Below are 23,162 nucleotides of genomic sequence, written 5' to 3'. Positions count from 1 at the left end.
ATGTTCAGCTTGTGATCACAATTATACTACCCACATAGATATCAGCCTTGAAAATAGAATGCTAATGTCAGTCAAGTTGGTGCTGTGTGGCAGCATGAAAATAAGGGGAAGCAAAAGGAATTCGCCCTCAATAGTGTTTGTATATAATTCCTTCACTTCAACCCAGCTTTCACCGTGGTTCCTACCTAAAGGGGTTTGCACTCAGAATAATTTGAAACCTGGAGGCCACATTATCAGGAGGCTTGAAGAAGACTCGGGCAATTACTTGAAATATTTTAATTATTTTATTGATAACACTTTCCAGACTTTGCAAACAAGATTGTTTGATCAAAACCAAGAACCACAAATGAAAATGTTCAGTCAGAAAAATGTAAGTGCCTGCTCATGGGAAGACAAGGTAGCTGCAACCCTGGCTTCAAGAAGGAAAACTTGCATATTTAAATCTTGGAAACCAAAAGCAGTAGAGGATTTTTCTTTAATTTTTATTTTTGCAAATAAGGCATATTAACTTTTTTTACACACTGGCAATGTATTATGTTGCATGATATTGAAATGTGCAGTATAATGTTATTTTCTAAACAGCTTCAGGTGGTTTCTTCAGGGGGCTCATTTGGCTTTCTACAACCTATAAAGAGAGAAAGAATGCTGTAATGCTGAATTAGTTCCTCAATTTCTTCCTAGTTACCCACTCTTCAGACAGTGTAATTCTGTATGTTGTTGCACCTCACAGGTTTTGAGAACATAGACATTTTAGGGTTACTTTGCAAAGCAATTATGGATGAAGGTGAAGTACAGGTTGAGGGGAGGAGAAATCAACCCTGAATTCTGTTAAAGCTAAATTCTCTACTGATTTTAAGTAATTACTTGAAATTATCAATTGAATCTTTATGCAAACGTTTTGGTCTTTTAAAGGATATAATGATAGCCCATGGAACCTGGGACAATTTTAACATTCATTTTTGCAAACAGAAAACAAGTTATCCTTATCGGGTAAGCCTAGAACCAAACCATACTTGCTTTCTTGATGCAGCTTTTTGGCACATACAAGACAGAAAGATCCACAGCTTCTCCATATCCGCTCTCAAAGGCAAGTGACAGCTGTGAGCAAAGGGAAGAACCAGGCCAGCTAGAATACTTACCAGCCTCCCTAGTTACGAGGTAGCAGCAACTATGCCCACTTTCTGGGCAGCTTCTTTCTTGGCTTGGTGAGCTTGCAGCACTGCCACAGCCTCCTCCACCTGGGGCAGGAAGAAACCAGGTTCACTATCACTCACCCAAGAAAGCAAAAAGAAGGATACTCCTCCTTGAATGTATGCAGCAGAGTAAAGAGAATGGGGAGAGCCATTACCTTCGAACGGAGGGATTCTGGGGATTCTAGCATGTGCAGCAACTCTGAATTGTCAATCTCTAGCAGCATTCCTGTGATCTTTCCTGCAAGGCTGAGATGCATAGCTTGGATGAGCGGGAACAAACGTTCTCCTAGGGAAGCAAAAGTTAAGCCAGTCAAGAGGAAGGGTGTCAACTTCAGGCTCACACAGCCAGGGCAATGTGGGGGGAAGAGATCCTTGAGTCTGAAGGTATTTTCTGTACCACCCAGTCAGCTAGATGATGGGTGAGAGACACTGTGTTGGCCAGCATGTAATGGCTTTTTCCACCTGCCCTGTCCCACCCTCCCTTCATAAGGGAGCTGTTTCCAGAGGAAGAACTGTGAAGGGTGAGAGATTTCATTTCACCTGTGCTGCCCCACCTCCAACCAACCCAAGGAACCTTCAGTAGGGAGTTGATGCCACAGGTGTCATGTAACATAATACACATAAGCAGCATAGAAATATAATCAACTGAGTCAAAGGGGCCGTGACTGGAGATCAACACAGAAAGCAGGTATCTTCCTAAATCATAATATTAAGTGCCATGGGATATCAACACACAAGCCTCTGTTGGTCCTCTATGAAGCTTCCCAGGAAAAGCTCTAAATGGGAGTTGCCCACCACCCCACCAAACTGGAATCGATAGCTTTCCAGTACAATCATTTACAATCTGAGAAGTAAGATATTAAGCTATTATGTACCCTGTCACTTCTGTACACATGTGCTTAACATATTGTAAAGAAACTTGCTTTTACAAGATTTTGCCTATGGCACTTGTGCCCCAAATCTCAGAGGGACAGAAAGGATTGGCTTACCCAGCATCTGTTTTTGCTCCTGGGGAGGGGCAGCAGCTAGCATAGATGCAGTTAAAGGCTCTTGCCCTTGCACATGAACAGCAGGCTGAGGGGCCTGTAAAAGAGAAGAAAACTTTTATGTTGTGAACACCCCTGAGATCTACAGATGAAGGGCGGTATATAAATTTAATAAATAAAACAACACAGTAAGAAGTGAAAAGGGAATCGGTTCTTTGTTTATTTTAAAACAATAAACTTATCAAAGAATTATATGCCAAAAGTTCTCTTTTTAGAAGTCATATCTTAACTAAAATGTTCACAACAGTAGTATATCATTCTTACAAGAACTCTTAGTTTTGGAAAGAACTTATTAAAGGGAATGGAACTACATAATCTCAAAATCCTCAAACTTTGAAACTGGGGATGTAAGAGGAAATGTCTGAATCTTATCAGCAAGGTTCTTTAATAAAACAGCAGGAAGGGGCTGCTGGGAAAACAGAGCTTCCATAAAATGCCTGATGGAATAGGTCTTTGTCAAATGCCTGAAGTTCAACAGGGCAAGTGGAGAAGGGCCTGTCTAATCTCAGCTGGGAGGGCCACAGTACTGCATAATGGCTTCTGGTGGATACAAGCCATGCATCTGAGCCATCAAGAACCACTAACAGAGACTCCCCTAAATAACTCTGTGATGAGGCAGGAATCAGGCAGTCCTTAAAATATCCTAGGCCCAACATATTAATGGCCTTGAAAATTCAGAACCTTGACTTTGTCCCACAACCACATGGGACAGCGACTGCAAGCTTTTAAGCTTTGGTGTAATATGTTGGCAGTAGTCTGCCCGCACCAACAATCCCAAGGTAACTTCACTTTATTGTTTTATTCACCCTGTCCTATTATGCTAAATACAGACTTGAAGCTAGTGAAGCAAGCACCTGAAGAAGTTTCTTTAGGTTAACTCAGTTACCCTGCACAAAGCTGGACTGTTGATTTCTGCCCAGACTATACATGTTTATGGCAAAGTGTCTGAATTATATGCCATTTTTTTATGTCATAACAGAAACAGTTGCTTACATACAGAATGCTTACTAAACTGCCCGCTGACCACAGATTTGGTTGAGAGTCAGAATCATGCTGCATTGCAAACAAAGAGGAGAAAACAATCTGCCCCATTAAATTTAAGAAAAGCAGGTCTGAACCAGCATGATAGGAACACAGACACTGTTTCAGCCTGAGACTGAAAGATCTGACCATGATTTTCCTGAGCTCTATAGAGGAAAAACCAGAACACAGATATTCCCTGCAGTCTAACACTGATGTTTCCATGCGAAGCCTCTTGTGTTACCTGCAAAGGCTGTACAGCTGGGTGGGGGCTGCGGACATTGGAGGCATATTTGTATGGCGGAACAGCCCTTGGAGCTTGCGCAGCTACAGGTGGTCGAGGCGCTAAATTTGGAGCTGTGGCAGGAACCCCTGGGGTGTTTTTAAAAAAGAGGTACAAAATAGAGAATCAGAAGGTTTTTTTTTTAAAAAAAAGTCAACAGTATCAAAAGCTCAAGACAACATAGCCCCACTACCATCACTTTATCTTCACAAATAAACTGTTTGGAGATCACATTAGACCAGATTGTAAAGCAAGCTACAGCTTAATAGGAATGAGCAGCGTGCTAATGCATGCTTCTCACACGTTCCTGTGCTGCTGCTCCCATGCTGCTGACAAAACGAGCCACAGTCCAGCTGTCACGCTGTCTGAATCTGGGCTCATGGCTTGTTTCCTCCAAACGAGAAGTGGTAACCAAGGTTTGTTTGTAGCTCACTGTTCACGATTTGCTGGTCCATGCTGCTCAGTCGCATTAACATGCAGATTTTTAAAACTATAGCTTAACTTTAATGTGACATGCAAGTTAGGTCTGGGACTGACAGCTGAGTGTGGAATTTGAGCCTGGTGTCCCCAATCCTAGTCCTGTTAAGCAAGTTTATTTGAAATTGGGGCTATTATCTGTCAATTCTAGTAAGATTTGCCTTTTAAGTGTTTGTTACCCTGGGTTCCTTTGGGAATGAAGGGCAGGTTACAAAATTAATGATCAATAATAGTACTGTACTAAGTGCAAGGACTAAAATTCTCTGCTACCAAAATGTCTATAGACAGACCCAATTACTGACTGTCAAGTGTCATGCAACACTATCAGGTGCCCTCGGAAGGAATGGTCAGTAGAACCCCACCACTCTTTGCACACACCAGAAAACAGAATGATCTACCTTCTATCCACATCCCGAATCAGCTTCTATAAACCAGTAGGAAACCCTTCAAGTCCAGTCACTTACCAACCCTTTGGGTTGCACCAGGCATGCCACGTGAGGCTTGAGCATTGCTCGCTGGAGCCAGGTGGCGTAGGGCTGGTCTTGGTCCAGACTGGCGCATAGTGTTTGGCATTCCTTGGAAGCCTAGAGTGGTTTTTTTTTGGGGGGGGGGAGGCAGAGAGATAGAGAGCACAAAGCTACTGGTCAATCACAGTAGAGCAATACAACTGAACTAAATTGTGGCAAGGACAACCACAGGGATTAGATTAGACATTTGTGACACACAGTTTCTGCCAGGCTACCATATCCTGGTAGATCAAAAAAGGAGATGACTGCCTTTACAAGGATGGTCAACTCCTGGCTCAGGGACCTGATAAGGCTGCCCCAAGCAAATGTTTCTTCCCCCTGTCACACAAGACTATTTTTGGCTGTAGGGGCGCACAGGGTGGGTGGATTCAGCAGCTTGATGGGGATGCAAACTGCCCCCTCCCTACTTCATTTCCTCATCTGATCTGCACAGGACAGCTACTTTTCCTGTATACATGTGATGTCTGCACATGAGAGAATGTGGAATGGCCACACTAACCCACCACCGAAATGTGACCTCCCAGAGTTGGCCAAGGGTAAATGTGGCCCTTGAGAGAGAGGGGGAGGTGAAGGTTTCCTGCCTCTGCCTCCAAGGTCCAAGTGGCTCCTTCATGCTCACCTTGAGGTCTCCCTCCTTGCTGCCAGCGTGGGTTAGGCCTCATCTGAGTCATCTGATTAGGTGCATAGTAAGTGGGTCTGTTCTGAGCCTGAAAAGCAGAGCAGGGCATGCAGTCACACTGCAAAATTACTACAGTGGTGCCCCGCAAGACGAATGCCTCACAATACAAAAAACTCGCTAGACGAAAGTTTTTTCCGTTCGCGATTTGCCTCGCAAGACAAATTTCCCCTATGGGCTTGCTTCGCAAGACGAAAACGTCTCACAACTTTTTTTCTTTGACTAAAAACAAAGACATGTTTTGTTTATAAAGTTAATTTATTTTCCCTTAAATTTTTGAACTGCTCTTTACAGTATGTGTGACTTTAAAGAGCAGTTAATAAACTGTTGTTGTACCAAATTTGGCTTTGTTTGGACTTTTTTTGACCATAGGAACGCATTAATTGATTTTCAATGCATTCCTATGGGATTTCGTGCTTCGCAAGACGAAAAATTCGCTAGACGACAAAAATTGCGGAACGAATTAATTTCGTCTTGCGGGGCACCACTGTATTAACATTTATCAGTTGCTTTAGACAAAAGAAAAAGTCTCAAAGCAACTTGATAAATGGTTCTTAAGCAGGTTTAAATGACCCTGTTCATATGTTCCAACCCCCAATTCACAGGAAAAGTGGGGGGAAACATCCTGTATGCTTCATTCTCCAGTGACCAAGAACCTACAAATTTTAAAAGGTAATAGTTTTGCTTATTTCAGGTAGTTTAAGATGCTGTAGACAGATCATGTATCAAAGCTAGCATTTTGGACAGAGTAGCTATAATCCTTGAAGAGCCACAACCCATTTTTGCTGGGACTTACCTGGGGCACAGCTGGCATGAAATACCCTCCTGCAGCTGGCTGGAACTGATTGATGATGGCATTGGCAGGTAGGGCTCTCATCCCAGCAATGCGCTGCATGTATTGGTTGGTGAGGTGGGCTTTCCGCTCCTCCTTTCTCTGTGCCAATGCAACATATAGTGGTTTGGAGCCCACAATGCGCCCATTCATTTCCGTTACAGCTTTGGTGGCTTCTTCCGGAGAGGAAAAGCAGACAAAGCCAAACCCTTTGCTTCGCCCGTCTTCCAGCATCACCTAAACAAAGGTAGTTTTTAAAAGCAACTCAGGGAAAGAAAGACTCATGCTTTCTGCACTGATGCTGCGTCAAGTTGCCTAAGCTGGAGGAACACTGCCATGGGTGGGTGGGGAAACACCTCAAGATGGCAGTGTTAGAGGAGTCCCATTGTTAAGAGAATTCATGCAACAGCACTCTGCAAACGGTTTTGCCCACTGGCTTTCTGCCAGGGATAAGTTTGTAACCACAAACAGGACATATAAGAATAGCACTTTGGAAGCAGGCTTGCTCAGGAACCCCAGCCAGCCCTCTCCCTGCCCTTAGTTCACACATGGATGATAACTTTATCCACTTGCTAATTAACAGTGCAGATGAAAACCACCACAGGACAACTGCAGGCTTTAACACCCAAATGGCAGAACCTGAGGTACCCCTATGCCTCATCATGTGACTTGCACAGCACTGCTGAACTTAACCCAGGAAACTGCCCTGCATAAGCCCAATGTTGCAAAGGTGTAGAGACAAGCCCTCAACAAAGAGAGAAGTGACTTGTCTGGATTTGCTTTGCATTGCTTTAGCACCATGTGTCCCCAGGCCTACACATATTCTGCCAGGCCTGGGAAAGATTCAGGTGCAGCCCTCTCACAACAACAGCAGCATGGATCATACAATCATCAGAGGCAAAGCTGCAGGTAATTTCATTATCCTCTTGCCCCCAGAGGTTTCAACACATAGCACAAACCAAGTTTGTTTTATGGACAAGATGCATCCAAAGCAGGTTACCTGAAATTAAGTCCCACTGAGTTCAGCAGGTCTTAACTAAATATATTTAGGATTGCACCCTTAGGCAGATTCCTCAACAGTTCCTACTTCTGAGGGACTTTCAGTTATGAAGCCTTACTCTGTGTCTGTTAAATTCCATCCAGTCTTTACCTTGGCACTTGTGATAGACCCAAAAGGAGAGAATTCCTTCCTCAGCTTCTCATCATCAATTGTATCATCCAGGTTCTTAATATATAAGTTAACTCCCTAAAACAGAGAGAAGAAATTGGCATGCCACAGTAACAATGCAGAAGGGGACAACAATTCATCTTTACAAGCATTAAACTACAAGCAAAGCCAATACGTACTGATTGATCTTTACAAACAACTAACGTTCCATCACCTGCTGAAGGCAACCCCCCCCAAAAAAAAACTGAAATGTTACAGAGTTGTAGAGGCAAGTCTTTTGTAAGAGAACATAAACTTGCCTGGATTTCCTCTGCGTTGCTTTAGCATCACATGTCCCCGGGCCTGCACCTCACAGCAAGGAGCGGGAAAGATTCAGATGCAACTCACATCAGCCCCCTTCCCTGGATTTGACTTTCTTCTATGCTACATACAACCCATGTATTGTTACTACCATCCAATTATTGAACTTACTCAAACAGGACCTTCAGCTGATAACCGCTACTCATGGAACCAAAACCTTCACAGGTGGCCAATCCCACTAAGTGTCACTGTTTAATTTGACAGTGTCCATCTTATTTGACACAACAGAGAATGTACAAGGAGAACATAGTCCAGATGACAATCTAAGACAAATCACACCATAACGGTTCCATTCCACAAATGTGCGATGTTAGAAACCTAATAAAATCAGGAGCATGTTCCTTTTACCTGATACCGGCTGATTCTCTCTTGTTTTAGCTGCTCAAATTTCCTTTTCAGCTCTGCCTGGCGCTCCACTTTCTTCTGTGCCCTGCCCACAAACACCATTTTACCATTGATATCTTTTCCATTCATTTCTTCCACTGCCTGTAAGGGATTTCAAAAGAGTAAATGTCTCTAAGATGCTGAACTGGTTACAAACACTCTTATTAACACTCCTATTTCTTCTCCTGGACTAACAACCCCATCTGAAATTTGGCAGGCTTCATCCACTCAGTAGTGGCAGACATCTTCCAGTTCTGCCAAAAATTAAAAAGGGATAGCCATGCGTTGATTTCCCCATCAGTCAACGGGGAGACATGCAAAGCTACATGAAACAAACCAGAGTGAGGCTACCCTTTGGGCTGAAAGCAAAGGGCAAGGTCCATCCAAGCCCCCAATCTAAAGCGGGCTCCTTTTTTTTCATGTGCCACCCCTAAAAATAATTGCAGAACCACCACATTTTAACCATAAATAAAACCCTTTAAAGTCCCAAACCACCTTGTTTTGTGGTTGCAGGAAAACAGCTGACAGATAGTGGAAAACAGTTCCAAGGCATAAGACTGGCTCTGTGTTTGGGTGCCACCCATAAACATTTGTTGAATGCCTGTGTTCCAATCCAGAAGGACGTAATGCATATTCTGTAACCCATATACCTTGTTGGCTTCTTCGTGCTTCTCAAAGCTCACAAAACCAAAGCCTTTTGACTTCCCAGTGGGATCTGTCATGACTTTAACGCTGAGAGTCTTACCTATTACCAGGAGAAGAGAGTTAGCAAAGGTAGCTTACAGCAAAATTTCAAGGGAGAGCTTTCAAAATGAAAACCTGTAGCTTAAGGATTATTCCCCACACCAAGTCAACATTGATGCTTCAAATTTGCCAGGCTGAGACCCAATGTTTACAATATCTCCTAGGAGAAACACCCTATTTTATTCTGCTTTGCAATCTCTCTTTCCTTTTCCCTTTATTATATTTTATTGCCAGGAACTATTAGATAATCCTATGCATAAGAATTTAAACAATTTTGCTCTCAAAAAGAACACCCAAGTGCTGAAAAATAAGTTCTCAATTCTCTCTATATTAATTTGCTCCAGTGAGTACATGGACAGTAACCAAAGAGCCAGAATTACAACAAAAATAAAGTCAGTTTAAAATGGGGGGAACTTGTAAATACTAACTAAAAAGTGAAGTCATAAACAATGTATTGCATAAAAGCTTAGTTAATGAAGCATTATAATATGATGACAAACTATATATACGTATTTTTTAAAACTATCAGTTCAGCATATCTAACACCCTTCAAGTTCAGATAGTTTAAAAGCAACAGCAATGAAGAAGGTAGGAAGAATGGCCCCCTGCACTCAAGGATGCTTTGTTGGCATCTTTTCAGGTCTTTCAGCCTTTGGCTTAGCTGTAAGGGATCACTGTGACTTCCTGAAACCAAACTCTTGACTGTCCTTATGTGAGGATGCTTCACGTGCACAGCACCCAAGAGCCCAGATAATAAATTCAAAAACGAGTCAACAAAAAGGTACCAGCTATGATGGCTTCAGATTGTTAACAACTTGCTGCTGGAATATTTACCGTATTTACTGAAAAGCTCCTTCAGCCGTTCATCATCCATGTCATCCCCAAAGTTTTTAATGTAGACGTTGGTGAACTCCTTTGCTTTGGCTCCCAATTCTGCCTCACGCTCTTTACGGGATTTAAATCTCCCAACAAATCTGGATGGGGAAAAGAGAAAAGTTAAGATGAAAAATGCACCCCTGCCAACAACAGAAAAGAAAGGTTTAAAAACAAACAAACAAAAAAAAAAAAAAACAGGCAGCAGGTAGGTGTGAGAAGGGCAGAAATAAATAGGGTAAACGACCAAGCGGAAAAATCCAGTCCTGATATGGAAGCAGCAGCACAAAAACACCCACCCAGTGCTACTCAACAGGGCAAACCAGAAGGGAGTCAACTAAGCCCAGCAGCAGGGAGGCAGAAAGTGAGGGGCAGGCCCCTACGCCAGGGGGAGTAGGCTGTGGCTCGGGCAGGGAAACTCACCAGCCCTGGAGTAGAGAGGCAGCAGGCCAAAGCTGGGCCAGGAGAACCAGCAGCCTTGTGGGTTAATACTGAGATGCATCACGGCTCATGCGGTGGCTGCCGCTGCTTCTGGCCGAGACACTCACACTTTGCGGTCGTTCAGCAGCATGCCATTCATCTTCTCAATGGCCCGGTCCGCAGCGTCCTGTGTCTCAAAGTGCACAAAGGCATAGCCCTTAGAGCCATTCTCGTCACACACCACCTGCAAGGCAATTGGGCAGAACTGAATAGCATGTACCAGCACCCCAAGGTGTTGGGTTGCTCACTTCTCTTTTTTTAAAAAAAAAATGATATTTATTAAAATTTCAGAATCAAAAAATTACATAGTTAAAAATAAAACAGACAAGGGAAAATATAGGGGGGGGACACACACAAAATATAGAAAAAAAAGTTAGAAAAAACACTTAAAAACAAATTAATCCTTCCGTATCTTACATTTCATTTCCTTGCTTCCCTGACCTCCTCTCACCTCCCTTTTTTGTATTCCAGTTCAATTGGTTACTTCAGCAATTCTTTTCCCTCTTAGTCCTTTAACCTAATATTTTATAGCTTTAGATTCTCACCTATTAACCCGGCCATTTTTTCATACACCTTTATGACATTGCTGCTAGAACCACTTAATTTCATTCTAACATCATTCTAACATTCATTAATTTTACAATATTTCTGTAAATAGTCTTTAAATTTCTTCCAATTTTCTTCCACCGACTCTTCACCCTGGCCTCGGATTCTGCCAGTCATTTCCGCCAATTCCATGTAGTCCATCACCTTCATCTGCCATTCTTCCAGAGTGGGTAGATCTTGTGTCTTCCAATATTTTGCAATAAGTATTCTTGCTGCTGTTGTGGCATACATAAAGAAAGTTCTGTCCTTCTTTGACACCATTTGGCCGACCATGCCCAGGAGAAAGGCCTCTGGTTTCTTCAGAAAGGTATATTTAAACACCCTTTTGATTTCATTATAAATCATCTCCCAGAAAGCCTTAATCCTTGGGCACGTCCACCAAAGGTGAAAGAATGTACCTTCAGTTTCTTTACATTTCCAACATTTATTACCGGGCAAATGATAGATTTTTGCAAGCTTGACTGGGGTCATGTACCACCTGTATATCATTTTCATAATATTCTCTCTTAAGGCATTGCATGCCGTAAACTTCATACCTGTGGTCCATAACTGTTCCCAGCCAGCCATCATTATGTTATGTCCAACATCTTGTACCCATTTAATCATAGCAGATTTCACCGTTTCATCCTGTGTATTCCATTTCAACAGCAAGTTATACATCTTTGACAAAATCTTAGTAACTTACACACACACAAAAATCCTATTCCATTTTACATGCATTTAAGACCCAAACCACCTCATATGTTGAAATACATATAAGTAGATTTTCCTGGTATCCTGGGAAGATAAAAAGTCTCACCTTGCAAGAAAGTATATTCCCAAAAGCCGAGAAAGTGTCATAAAGTGCCTTGTTGTCTATGGATTTGTCCAGGTTCTTAATAAAGACATTCCCTACACCTGATTTCCTCAAGGAAGGATCACGCTGAGACCACATGATGCGGATGGGTTTCCCTTTGATCACATCAAAGTTCATGGTGTCCAGGGCTCGCTCAGCTGTAGGATGAGAAGCAATAAAAAGACTGTCCTTTGAGAAAAAGGGAAGCAATCCTTCACAAGCAGGTGTCTCTAAATAATGTCAACCTTATGGACATTCATTCTCTACCCACATCACACATTTAGGCAACCTTTTTTTTTGATAATTTGTGTTTTAAATAAATAAAATATTTCCTTCAACTAAGCAGCAAACCACCTGAAGACTGAGAGAAGGGGTGGAAAGGTGTGTTTATGTGCATGCACATCTATGCAATACTCAACATCTGACTATCGCCAATACTGACTATGACCTCTGCAGGTAATTCAGTAAAGATAAAGGGACCCCTGACAGTCAAGTCCAGTTGTGAACGACTCTGGGGTTGCAGCGCTCATTTCGCTTTACAGGCCGAGGGAGCCGGCGTTTGTCCGCTCCGCAGACAGTTTTTCCGGGTCATGTGGCCAGCACGACTAAGCCGCTTCTGACGCAACGGAACACCGATGCCAGAGCAGGACATGAAACGCCGTTTACTTTCCCACCAGAGAAGTACTTACAAATCTACTTGCACTTTTTGGCATGCTTTTGAACTGCTAGGTTGGCAGGAGCTGGGACTGAGCAATGGGAGCTCACCCCGTTGCAGGGATTCAAACCACCGACCTTTTGATCAGCAAGCCCAAGGCTCAGTGGTTTAGACTACGGTGCCACCCGCGTCCCAGGTAATTCAGTACATCAGCACTAATATGGACAGGTCCAGGAGCACAGTGCAAATACTGCACCTAGTGTATGTAGTAGCAAGCATACTGATGGAAAGATTTTCCCTAACCAGGTGAGACAGGCAGGAAACATGCTTGGTGCATATCCAAAACTTGCCAGTGCCAGGGTTTTTTTATAAACAGCAACAAAAGACTTGGAACCAAGTTGGTATTACCATGTGTACTTCAGCATCACTGCTTTATTTGCCATTCAGGCATTATTATGTATGTTCACCCTATGCCAATACAGAATCAGAGAAGTCCTACTCGAACTAAGTATATTCTAAACATATTCTAAGCATATTCTAAAGCTTCAGCAATGTAGACTCTCCCTTAACTCACACTAATCCTCCTTCAGGATTCTATTTCTGTACTGAGTAGCATATTAAAAGGATGATGACATATACACACCAGGATCCTGTTCATAAAATTCAGAGGCTTGGGACTCAGTTGCACGCCAAGTGAGTAGCAGGAAGGAGAGAGCAGGCAAGCCTGAGGCTAGAATGAGAATGTGCTACCTGATATGCTACCCACCTATTTGCCTCTAACAGGCAAAACTGTCCCAACTGGGGGTGGGGGAGGAACCCATGCAGGGCTTTCCTGGCTGCCTCACCTGACAAAAAAGAGCCCGGGTAAAGCAGGGGGGAGCACGGGCAGCAGAAATCAGGAGAGAGAATGAATGAATACAAGCTTAAGATTTCACATATGTCCACAGAAGTACTCTTTACAAAGCTAATCATATGCCTTCTTTACCAAGACCTCACCTACAAAATTAGAAAGCTGCCTGGCCAAACTGTACTAAACACCTGTGGCTTCTTTTCCCTGATATAGGATATTCTAAATATAGGGAGACTGAGTGGAAAAAGTTAGCTAATTTAATGAATCACTCATCATTCTTGACTATACCTCAAAATGCATGTCCTTATTAATATTAAACTGTCTGCATCTCAAGGGGGAGGCAATGCTGTCTTTTTTGCCATCAATTCATTTCAGCGCCTTCCCAAAGTAAGTTTCCCCTTTTACCAAAAATAGTTCTCAACAAGTATGCACAAAATACTACACAGAACCCTTAAAATTAACCCTCACTGGCTGACCACCTGCTGTTGTTGCCTAGAGTTGTGTTTCAAGTTGTCCATTGCATCACAGCATGATGCAGACCAGGGTTGTCACGAGTAGTGCTTAAGGGGCGGCTTGCTTCCACCAACACTCCAGGTCACGTTACCAGGCAGGTGGTACTGAAAGCACCTACTGAGCAAGACATGAACACTACCCAAGAGTGAGCCATGGCTGACATTTTCAAGGACTCCTACCCTCATTCTATTCCCTTACTGTCAATCATTTGCCGAAAAGGGGGGGGGGGAGGCACCATGATTTTAGCTGAAAGGGAAGATTCAGTTGTGTTGCTTTAACCAAAAGAATTCCATTTCAAGTGGCACCTCAGCCCAGCAAGTCAAATTTGGCAGCGTTTATTTATAGCAAGAAGAGGTGCTCCAAAGACATGTGTTGGCAAGCACAGCAACCCTTAGAATACACCACTTGCAGCTTAGAGGGGATGAACATTTGGAAGTAGGCATGCAACAAGAGGTTCCACCACAGCACTTGTTGCACCGTAAATATGCTAGACCCCTTGCCCTGCAGAGGTTCCCTAGCAGCATGTGACCATGGGCTTTGAGATGTTGCTGTAAAATAAACATTCGCCCATGCTCGAAGTCATATTTATACAGCACTGTGGCAGATAGACTGGCAGCCTTCTGAAACATTTACTGAAAAATGCTTTTCATTTTCTCTACAAACCTCCATCATATTCAAGTTGAGCTCCTCAGTGAACTTACATGAAATAATTACATTAGGGCTGCTTCTCTCACACAGTATTCATCCAGGGTAGCCAATATGCTCTCTCACCAAAACTCCGTATATCAGTCATTAGGGTACTGCAGCTCTTCCAACTGCTTTTTATTCTCAACTTCCTACAACTGTTGGGCCCATTTGCCTAACTGCAGGCTCCTTTAGTTCCTTCCCCTGTAGACTGCAATGCTCAGACAACTCTAGTTTCAGCCAGTGCTTGTTTCTGGGAGACCACGTGGCTGGAAGGAAATGGTGAGAAGCAAGTGGTGTGTGCAGAGTGCAAACTTTGGGATACCATAATAAATAATCTTGATTTGCCCCATACTGTACTTACCATCAGCTGGTTGCTGAAAGTTAACATATGCATATCCTAGGGAGCGACGGGTTATCATGTCTCTGCAGACACGGATGGAGAGCACAGGACCCGCAGGACTGAACTTCTCATACAGCATGGCTTCTGTGACGTCAGGGTGCAGGTCACCCACATACAGAGATGCCATCGGGTAGCTACTAGCAGCTGTGTTCATCTTTCACTCAGAGGCCCAGATGCTTATGTTAAACTTTTTTAAAAAGTATTTTTTAATATATATTTTTAAAAAACTTCACTAGCTTTTAGAGGAATGGGGTCAGAGCTAAGAGGCTGAAGAAATGCTAGAAAGTATTGGAAAATAAGGGAAAGCAGCTATAAGAGAAAAATGCAGTGCAAATTTCAAAAATATAACTAATATTTGACTTGATAAGAGAACTGAATCAGATCTGGGTGGAAATTTGTACAGAAAACTAAATTAAGGGACCTGAAATGTTTCAAAAAGCTGTTTAAATGTATTTTTTAAAATGAAATTTCCAATTCTGCCTTTAAAAAAACCCGTATATCTTTCCCTTGCAAAATGAGCAATTGTGGATTGTATTTTAAATCTGTAGTTTAATACTTCTGGATTAACTTCTTTCCCTGTCTTCCAGATATTAAAAGGGTAACTTTTTAGGAGAAGGGGTCAATAACCCTGTGCCATTTTAAATTAATAACTAACAGCTGTTGCCCCTATAAGACTACTTTGCAACACAGATAAAATCTGGTTTAAAAAGACAACAATATGTATCTACCAAGGCCTGGTATGGCTTTAGTTCTTTTTTAAAAAAACTTTTAAAGGGCAATTTTAAAGGGCAGGAAAACAGTACAGAAGGCCAAGCAGATCAAGACGAAGCGAGAGACCTGCAGTCATTAAGAGGGAAAACGAAGGGTAGTGGTAGGAGAGGAGAAAGTGCGCGGAAAGTGGGGCGCCGGCGGCAAGACGAGGCGCAGGGGCGGCAATGAACTGGGGAGGCGGCAAGGCAAACCTGGGCTCTGGCTTCAAGGAAGGTGAACGGGGGAAGAAAAGAAACGGGGTTCCGACCCACTCTGGGCGGACCGGGTGGGGGAAAGCGATTCTAGGGTGGCAGAAGTTGGGGCAAGGAGATTAGAGACGAGGTGAAAATAAATAGGAATAAATACGGAGAGGGTGTTGAGGGGGAAAAGACACACCAAAGACGATTGAGGGGGGGAAGAAAAATCACGAGGCAGATTTTGGGGTTATTAGAGGCAAAGACAGACAGGCAGACAGGCAGAGAAGCGTCAGCCAAAAGCGGCCCCCGCGCAATTAACAATTGCTTAATTATATTATTATTATTAAATTAATTACCCTCCTCCTTATTCCTGTTTGTTATAATCAATTTTTTCCTTTGGTTTTTTTTCTCTTTTGCTGTTTTTAAGGCTTTTTTTTTCTTTTTAGGGTTTTTTTCCCCGCGCCCCCCTCCCTTCCTATTCCCTCCTCGGAGGCTGCGAGCAGAGAGGGGGCAGCGCTGGCCGACCAGGACCCTTTATAGGCCGCGCCGAGGCAGGCCGCCGGCCGAGGGCGACGCTGCTGCTCGTGTTGCCGGCGCCGGCGCCGCGAGGGCTTCTGGGCCGCCTCAGCGACAAGAAAGCGGGGGAGGAAGAGCGGAACACGGAGCGGGACGGAGGGGCCGCCGCCAGCTGCAGCGCCACCGCCTGGCCGGAGGAGGAGGCGGCGGCGGCGGCGGCGCTGCTTTTCAGGCTCTCTCCTCACGCCCGTTTCTCCCTCATACTCGTCGCGCCAAGGCGCCGGGAGGCTTCCCCCTGAAATCACGTAGTTCCTTAAGCATGCTGAAAATTGTAGCTCTGTGAGGGGGAAACTACAGTTCCCAGGTGGCTGAGTGCGGGGTGCAGCATGAAATGTATGGTGTTGCGACAGATGCACATCCAGTACACATTTAAAGCCCGTTACTTCCCCGCAAAGAATTCTGGGAGCTGTAGTTTGGGTATTGTAGCTTTGTGAGAGGTGAAATACAGTCTCCAGGATTCTGTGGGGGAAGTGGTGTAATTTGATGTGTGGTGTACCTCTCTCTCCTCATATATTAATCTCACTCTCACTCAAACACCCCACTCCTCATTCATGTGCATCCTTCTGTCAGAAAAACATGGTCCATGATTTGGCATTGAAAGGACAGGGGGGCCAAACAAGGAGGGGAGAATTGTGTGCCACTAATCTCAATATTATTGCTGCTCAGAATATTTATAACCCACTTTCTATCCAAAGATTTCAGGACTAGATTTTTTCCTGAAGCAGCTGATGACATAATGCATTTGTTCTTATCTGTTGTGTTTATTGTATTGAAATAGAAGCTGTCAGTATTTTGTGGGAGAGACTCAAGCACATATCAGAAATTTAGGTTAGTACAATTAAAGTGGATTGAACTGCTCTGTTGGTTTAGTACAAATAACCCACCAAAACAAAGGTCAGGGGTTAGGAAAAGGACAGGGAAATACACGGATAAATATGAGTTGGGCAAATGATTAACAGGAAGTATCCCATAAATCAGGATAAATTCAAAATAAATGCTCATTGTTGTATAACCTCCCATCAAACAAATCGGAACAAATGCTCAGTGAAGTCTGGACATAATCTAACCTCTGTATAGGCTTTGTGTAAGCAAATCAGGATAAATGCTGAATAAATGGGTCATCTTGAGGAGCTCAACCTCATTTTAATCTCCAACATTTCCAGGCCTTTCATGGCTTTGCCAGCAGGAGACAAATCGTAGGCTCCATACATTTTTTGAAGAGCCAAAACGATCCTGTGATTCCACTGTGCATATCAGACTTAGGCATAATGTAGCTGGGATCATCCTGTTAAGTTACAATGGGAAAGCAGGAAACAAAGTATAGCCTGTGCGAGTGGAAGCCATGGCTCAGTGGGCCCACTGTCAGTCTGTGTAGACAAGATTGACCTAGACTTGAGATGTAGCAGCTCCCTCTGCCCCCCAAGAACAGACAGAGCAGCATTGACAGCATCGACATTCCCACAGCATCCCCAGCAGGGCAACATCCCCCAAACACAATGTCACGCCCCAGTGATGTTCTGGATATCACCTATGCAAAGGTGGTGCCAATGAAATCACAGCAGCAGCAAAGGATGCCTATGATGTTGCCTTGCCCAGTGAACACTCCTTCAACACACACCAAGATGCCAGGCAGAGGAGTGCCTTTCCCCTAACACAACCTCCCCAGTTAAGAAGAGGGGAGGGTGACAAAAGAACCACCTGTAGCCAGAACTTTCTGGGTGACCCCTTATAGAGAACATCTCAAGTTCCTTGCACAGTCATGCAGCAGCCCAGTAAGGGGCACCCATTTGCCAGCCAGGCAGCAAAGGAGGCTCCAAGATCCCAGTCAAAGCAGCAGCCAGCCAGCCTCCTGGTCCAATGGGTAGGAGACCTGCAGAGAGGAAGCCTCCCCTTCGACATAATAGCACTCCACAAAGCAAGCTCATCGCAGGCAATTGTAGGAGCTGCCTTAACCCTGATAATGCCTTTTGCTTACCAGTATAGAGGTGAAAGAAGGGGGTGCGAGTATGTGTAGAAACTAGCATACTGTACAAAGGTAAAATTTACTTTCATTGCTCCACCCACTTTTGCCTCTGGACCCACCCACCATGCCCTTGAAAGGTGTCCCAAAGTGATCTCAGGGCTGAAAACATTTGCCCACCGCTGCTGAAGAGGGAGAAGATGCAGAAGGGGAGCTATGAAAGCAGTGAACACCATTTCCTCCCTCTCCCTGTGTGTGTGTTGCTCCAAAAAAATAGAGGGAAGTACATCAGCTGAACCAAGCAAAAGGCAAACAACAGTATTCTTTTTTTACTGGAAGTACAGCAGCAGATGGTGACTTTTTGCTATTACGGTGCCACAACAGCATGCTCAGCCTCTAACAAGCATGAAAAAGGAAAAGGGTTTATAAAGCTGAAACAGTGCAGATTGTCCAGGCACTACCCACTCTATGTTCCTGTCCTCTTGACACTTGCATGCATATGGCCCAGAGAGCACTCCCAGTCCCAGCGGCAATGAAGGCATGGTAGTCAGGAGGAAAGAGCATTTTCCTTATATAGTGGTACCTCGGGTTACAGACGCTTCAGGTTACAGATGCTTCAGGTTACAGACTCTGCTAACCCAGAAATAGTACCTTGGGTTAAGAACTTTGCTTCAGGATAAGAACAGAAATTGTGTGGTGGCGGCGCGGCGGCAGCGGGAGGCCCCATTAGCTAAAGTGGAACCTCAGGTTAAGAACAGTTTCAGGTTAAGAACAGACCTCCAGAACAAATTAAGTTCTTAACCCAAGGTACCACTGTATAGACTGTGTCCACAACATAATCAACAAATTGCCAGGAAAGGTTCTTCTAATGTATGCAAAAAGCAGGACTGAGGGTTGAGTTCAGCTTCCCTTTTTGATTTTATTCAAGAGAAGGCTGCTGAAAATCTCTCTCTCTCTGGGGGTGGGGGGAGGATCACAAAGGTCCATAGTCCAGGAATGGCAGAGCCTAGCAGCTTTCCCGATTTTGATTCCTGGTCCTTGAGCAGAAGCGTTCAGAACTGGACGTGGTGGAGGCATGTAAACTGGTGCTGCTGGACTGTGAGCCAAAGAGGAGGAGGATGAAGAGAAGAGAAGGGCTGCAAATTGGCTGCTCCTGAGGGCCGCTGCCTCCCTCGGCCTCTCACTGGATGCACTACTGGGGGTGGCTGTTGTCATCAGTGGGCTATGCTTACTCTGTTGGGATGATGAAGTTCTACTAAACAAGGTGTTAGAGCAGACTGATGTGAGAGAATTTGGAATTTGGCAAATAGGTGTTCCTCCCAGCATGGGGCCCAGATAGATTCCTGACGAAGCAGCCAGGACAGCAAAGCCAGGGTTGTCCTCCCTCCTGAGGAGATGGACTTGGGGGGAAGAAGGAGCTAGAGATTTATGGAAAAGCCACCAAGGCCAGGACTGGAAGGGCAAGGGGAAGGATGCTGCTCTAGGAGGAGTTTCCATTTCAGCCACATAGTTGTTCAGGTGGGAGAGGAGGCGTAGCTGGATAGAATCAGTGCCACTTTGCTCCTTGACGGTGCCCAGGTATCTCACTACTTCTGTAAAGCATTCACGAAAACCAATCGTCCTGTAATCGACTGCCAGCACTCGAGCATCTAGTGTTTTGAAAATAAAAACAGATACGCCGCCATTACTTCCCTCAGCAGGACACACATGACTTTGATGCCCTCTGAAATGGGATTTGGAGTGCAATCCTGGCCGGCTAATGCACTTTGCAAGAGAGTTTAAGGCACATATGTTGCCTCCTGAAGGTACTTTCTGTCAGGAGATGCCACTTGAAATGGACTGGCAGAGTCAAACGCAATGTGGCATCATCTGTGCAGTTAGCAACCATTATCTGATTAAATGTTGAAAAAGAGGACCAGGCAGATGCAGCAGCAGGTCTCCCAGTACAATCAGGACTCTGGCTACAGCAGGATGGAGGTGCAGGGGGACTTTAACCCTTTGCCACACACACTCTGTAAATCTGTTCAGGCAATTGCTTATTGGGGTCACGTCTAGTTTGATCTCAGACCACAATAGAGTGAGATTAGTGCTGGGGAGCCATTTACACAAAGCGTAGCTCTACATGCTAACTTCTATGGTTGACTGAAGACATTTTGTGGCCCCTGAGGCAGAGCAGCAAATGCACACCCACACACCCAGACAAGGAGCAAAGTACTCCCAGACATGCCCAGAACTGGCTTTAAAGGAACATTTTATTTTATGTCAGGAGATAGCCAGAACATAATCCATGCTACTACTATGCTGCTTGCCTCATCTTCCTGCAGGGCCAAAGATAGGGGACCCCAAAGCCCCAAAAACTGGAGTTGGATATTTGCTACGAGGCCCAATACATCCTCTGGGTTTTTACATGCTTTATCTCCTTTTTTATGTATGTGATATACCCACGTGGAGTTACTTGTACCCTATGATCGAAAGATCGTTGGAGAAGTTTAGACAGAATGGCAAGAGGGAGGAGAGCTGCTTCTGCTGCCGCCACCCTCCAGCTTCTGCCACCTGAGACAGCTGCACTGCTTTGCCTAATGGTAGGGCTGGAACTGCTAATTGCAGCAGCAGCATCTGACTAGTCTCCATACATGGGATGGCAATAACATAACATGGATGGCAAAGACTTGAGCAGAGTCAGTTTGGTTTTTTTACCTGTGTCTCCAATGGCATGAAGCATTTTTAAGTGATCTACCGTCATCTGCAAGATCTCTGCTTTCTCCATTTTGGAAGAGCCCTGTTCATTGGAAAAAAGAGGACTCCCATTATATGAACACAGATTGTAATGTGTGATAGTGGCTGCTTCCAGAGCACTAGTACTATGCGGAGGGATCCATGCACATACCAGAAATTTAGATGTGCCTTGGGGTTTGCTGGGGTTATACATAAATAATATTGTGTGCATATATGTATAGCAGAGTAATTAAGGTAAAATTAATATGTGAGATTTATGTAGGTAAGCATATTAGATCAATTAGATGTGTTTGGTTGGGAGGGGAAAGAGCATGCTTGGAATATTGGAAGTGAGAGGTGATGGGATAAGGGCTTGAAAGGGAGTTCCAAAATGTGTGCCTGGCAGCTGGGAGTTTACAGCTGTTAGCTGGTATGAGAGGTGGAGGTATCTGGATGATGGCTGGGTTAGTTTGATAGAGGGTCAGCATTGTTATTCCTTATTGTATTATATGAGCCTAAGTAACCAAAAACTGAACATACATTTATATATACTGATCATAAAGCCATTGATTATACCTTTAAAAAATAAATTATAGCTTCATACACACATGTCTCTTTACTGGGCGACGCTAGAGGTGAGAAATATTCAGATACTTGGTATCTGTGATGGCAGCAGAAATAAAGGGAGTTGATAGAAATACCCATCAGAAAGCCAGCTCAGGTGGTCATGTGATCCAGGGTAGTTGAGGAGAATCTAAGGGTAGTGTCAGGGAACCACATATGGAGGGGGGGGGAGCGGGGCATGGCATGAGGTGCACAACTTAAGTGGATTAAAGTGTGCTATTGCCCTAGTGCAGTGATGGCCAAACTTGGCCCTGCAGCTTTTTTGGGACTACAATTCCCATAATCCCTGACCACTGGTCCTGTTAGCTAGGGATGATGGGAGTTGTAGTCCCAAAACAGCTAGAGGGCCAAGTTTGGCCATCACTGCCCTAGTGCAAGTTATATATATATTTAATGCATTTATATCCCACTTTGTTCTCTGAGCAGCTCAAGGTGGCAATTTTGACTCTCTCCCTCTCTGTTTTATCCCCCAAGAATCCTGTAAGGTTAGGCTACCGGCCCACAATCACCCAATGAGCTTTATGATGGCCAAGTGGGGATTTGAATCCAGGTCTCTCTAAGGTCCTAGTCTAACCACCCTAACCACTACACCACAATGGCTATCTTCATTTCTTTCTTTCTATTTTCTAAAAAGAGGATTTACTGCTGTTCGGGAATACCAATACTGTAGTTATGTTCACACTGCCACTTACTCTGCCATTAAGAGCCAACTCTAAGGGGCTGAGGTCCCTTCAGCCCCCCCCCAAATATTTGACCCCTCCCCTCAAGTTGATGAGCATTGCCATTCAAATAGTGTGCGTGTACCACATCTTGTGATCAGTTATGTGGGGTGGGACTTAACTGGGCCTCCTCAATATTTTATTCAACCTGGCACCCCCATACTCTGCCCATATCCCTTGGGCTCCCACTGCTAAGCTTTGAAACCACATTCCCACAACATTAGCCAGAATCCAAAAGAAACATTTAGTTTATCGACAAATACCACTGTTTGATGCATTTTCTCTCTCTCAAAGCAGCTTCAATCCAATAAGAAAACGTACATGATCATCACTTTGTACTTAGGAATGGTGTGAATATTTGAGACTGCCATTGCCTATGAATGGACTGAACATCCATACACAGATGAAAGCTTAATGAATGCAACCAAAAAGGTCGTGCACATTGGGTTGAAGGCACCCCCCTCTCTAAACTACACAATGTGATGCCAATGCAGCTTGAACTGCAGCAGGAGGGGGACAACTTAAGCCACTAATGCGACCATACCAAAAGCAATGGGGAAATGCACTGCAAAGTGTATGGTGGACAATTCTTTAATGGGAAGATGTATAACCACCACACAAGCAAATCAGAATGAAAGCAGCATGAATGCTCATTGTTGTATAACCTCCCTGCAAACCAATCAGAACAAATGCTCAATGAAGACCAGATATAGTCTAACCTCCACATAAGCTGTGTGCAAGCAAATCAGAATGAATGTTCAATGAACATGTATTCTGGAGGAGACTGATGTCAGAACTTGGGGGGGGGTAGGAATTTGATAGGGAGATGCGCTTACCTGCTTCTCAAAGGCAGTGGGAACCAAACGCCGTAGTTCAGATAGGCTGCTGTTAATGCGGTCCCTGCGCCGTTTCTCGATTATCTGTAAGGGCATCATGGAAAAGGACAACTCTGCATCATTCATTTGCACCATGCACTTCATTGAAGAGGCTGGAACCCTCTGGACACTAACCC

The 23,162-nt window shown here is 44.2% G+C and overlaps 2 protein-coding genes across 3 annotated transcripts in view; both read right to left on the bottom strand.

The window, feature by feature from the left end:
• Positions 1-265: 265 nt before the first annotated feature.
• PABPC4 (poly(A) binding protein cytoplasmic 4) lies at positions 266-16,127 on the bottom strand. The gene is made up of 15 exons (XM_082229506.1): positions 14,571-16,127; positions 11,469-11,662; positions 10,132-10,247; positions 9,545-9,684; positions 8,617-8,711; positions 7,931-8,068; positions 7,205-7,300; positions 6,019-6,291; positions 5,166-5,253; positions 4,484-4,603; positions 3,504-3,631; positions 2,183-2,276; positions 1,349-1,479; positions 1,140-1,238; positions 266-625 (listed from the first exon to the last, which is right to left on the bottom strand). The coding sequence occupies exons 1-14, from the start codon at positions 14,761-14,763 to the stop codon at positions 1,152-1,154; spliced, it is 1,893 nt and encodes a 630-aa protein (XP_082085632.1). The 5' UTR covers positions 14,764-16,127; the 3' UTR covers positions 266-625; positions 1,140-1,151.
• A 793-nt stretch (positions 16,128-16,920) lies between these two features.
• HEYL (hes related family bHLH transcription factor with YRPW motif like) overlaps positions 16,921-23,162 on the bottom strand; it is a 128,668-nt gene continuing 122,426 nt past the window's right edge. For both annotated transcript variants that reach the window (XM_082229542.1, XM_082229541.1), the window contains 3 exons: positions 22,987-23,070; positions 20,790-20,871; positions 16,921-19,741 (listed from right to left, as the gene is read on the bottom strand). In XM_082229542.1, coding sequence (XP_082085668.1) covers positions 18,993-19,741; positions 20,790-20,871; positions 22,987-23,070 — 915 coding nt within the window. In that variant the 3' untranslated portion in view covers positions 16,921-18,992. The remainder of the gene's footprint in view (positions 19,742-20,789; positions 20,872-22,986; positions 23,071-23,162) is intronic.

Source organism: Podarcis vaucheri (assembly GCF_965113315.1).
Source record: "Podarcis vaucheri genome assembly, chromosome: 7".
NCBI classification, from domain to species: Eukaryota; Metazoa; Chordata; class Lepidosauria; order Squamata; family Lacertidae; genus Podarcis; species Podarcis vaucheri.
This window is presented reverse-complemented; position numbering and strand designations above follow the sequence as displayed.

Coding starts and splice junctions, on each gene's coding strand:
- PABPC4 (XM_082229506.1), bottom strand. CDS start 14,763: ATGAACACAGCTGCTAGTAGCTACCCGATGGCATCTCTGTATGTGGGT. Junction 1,480..2,182: donor GGAGCAAAAACAGATGCTGG/GTAAGCCAATCC, acceptor TTGCTTCCCTAG/GAGAACGTTTGTTCCCGCTC. Junction 1,239..1,348: donor CAGAATCCCTCCGTTCGAAG/GTAATGGCTCTC, acceptor TTCCTGCCCCAG/GTGGAGGAGGCTGTGGCAGT.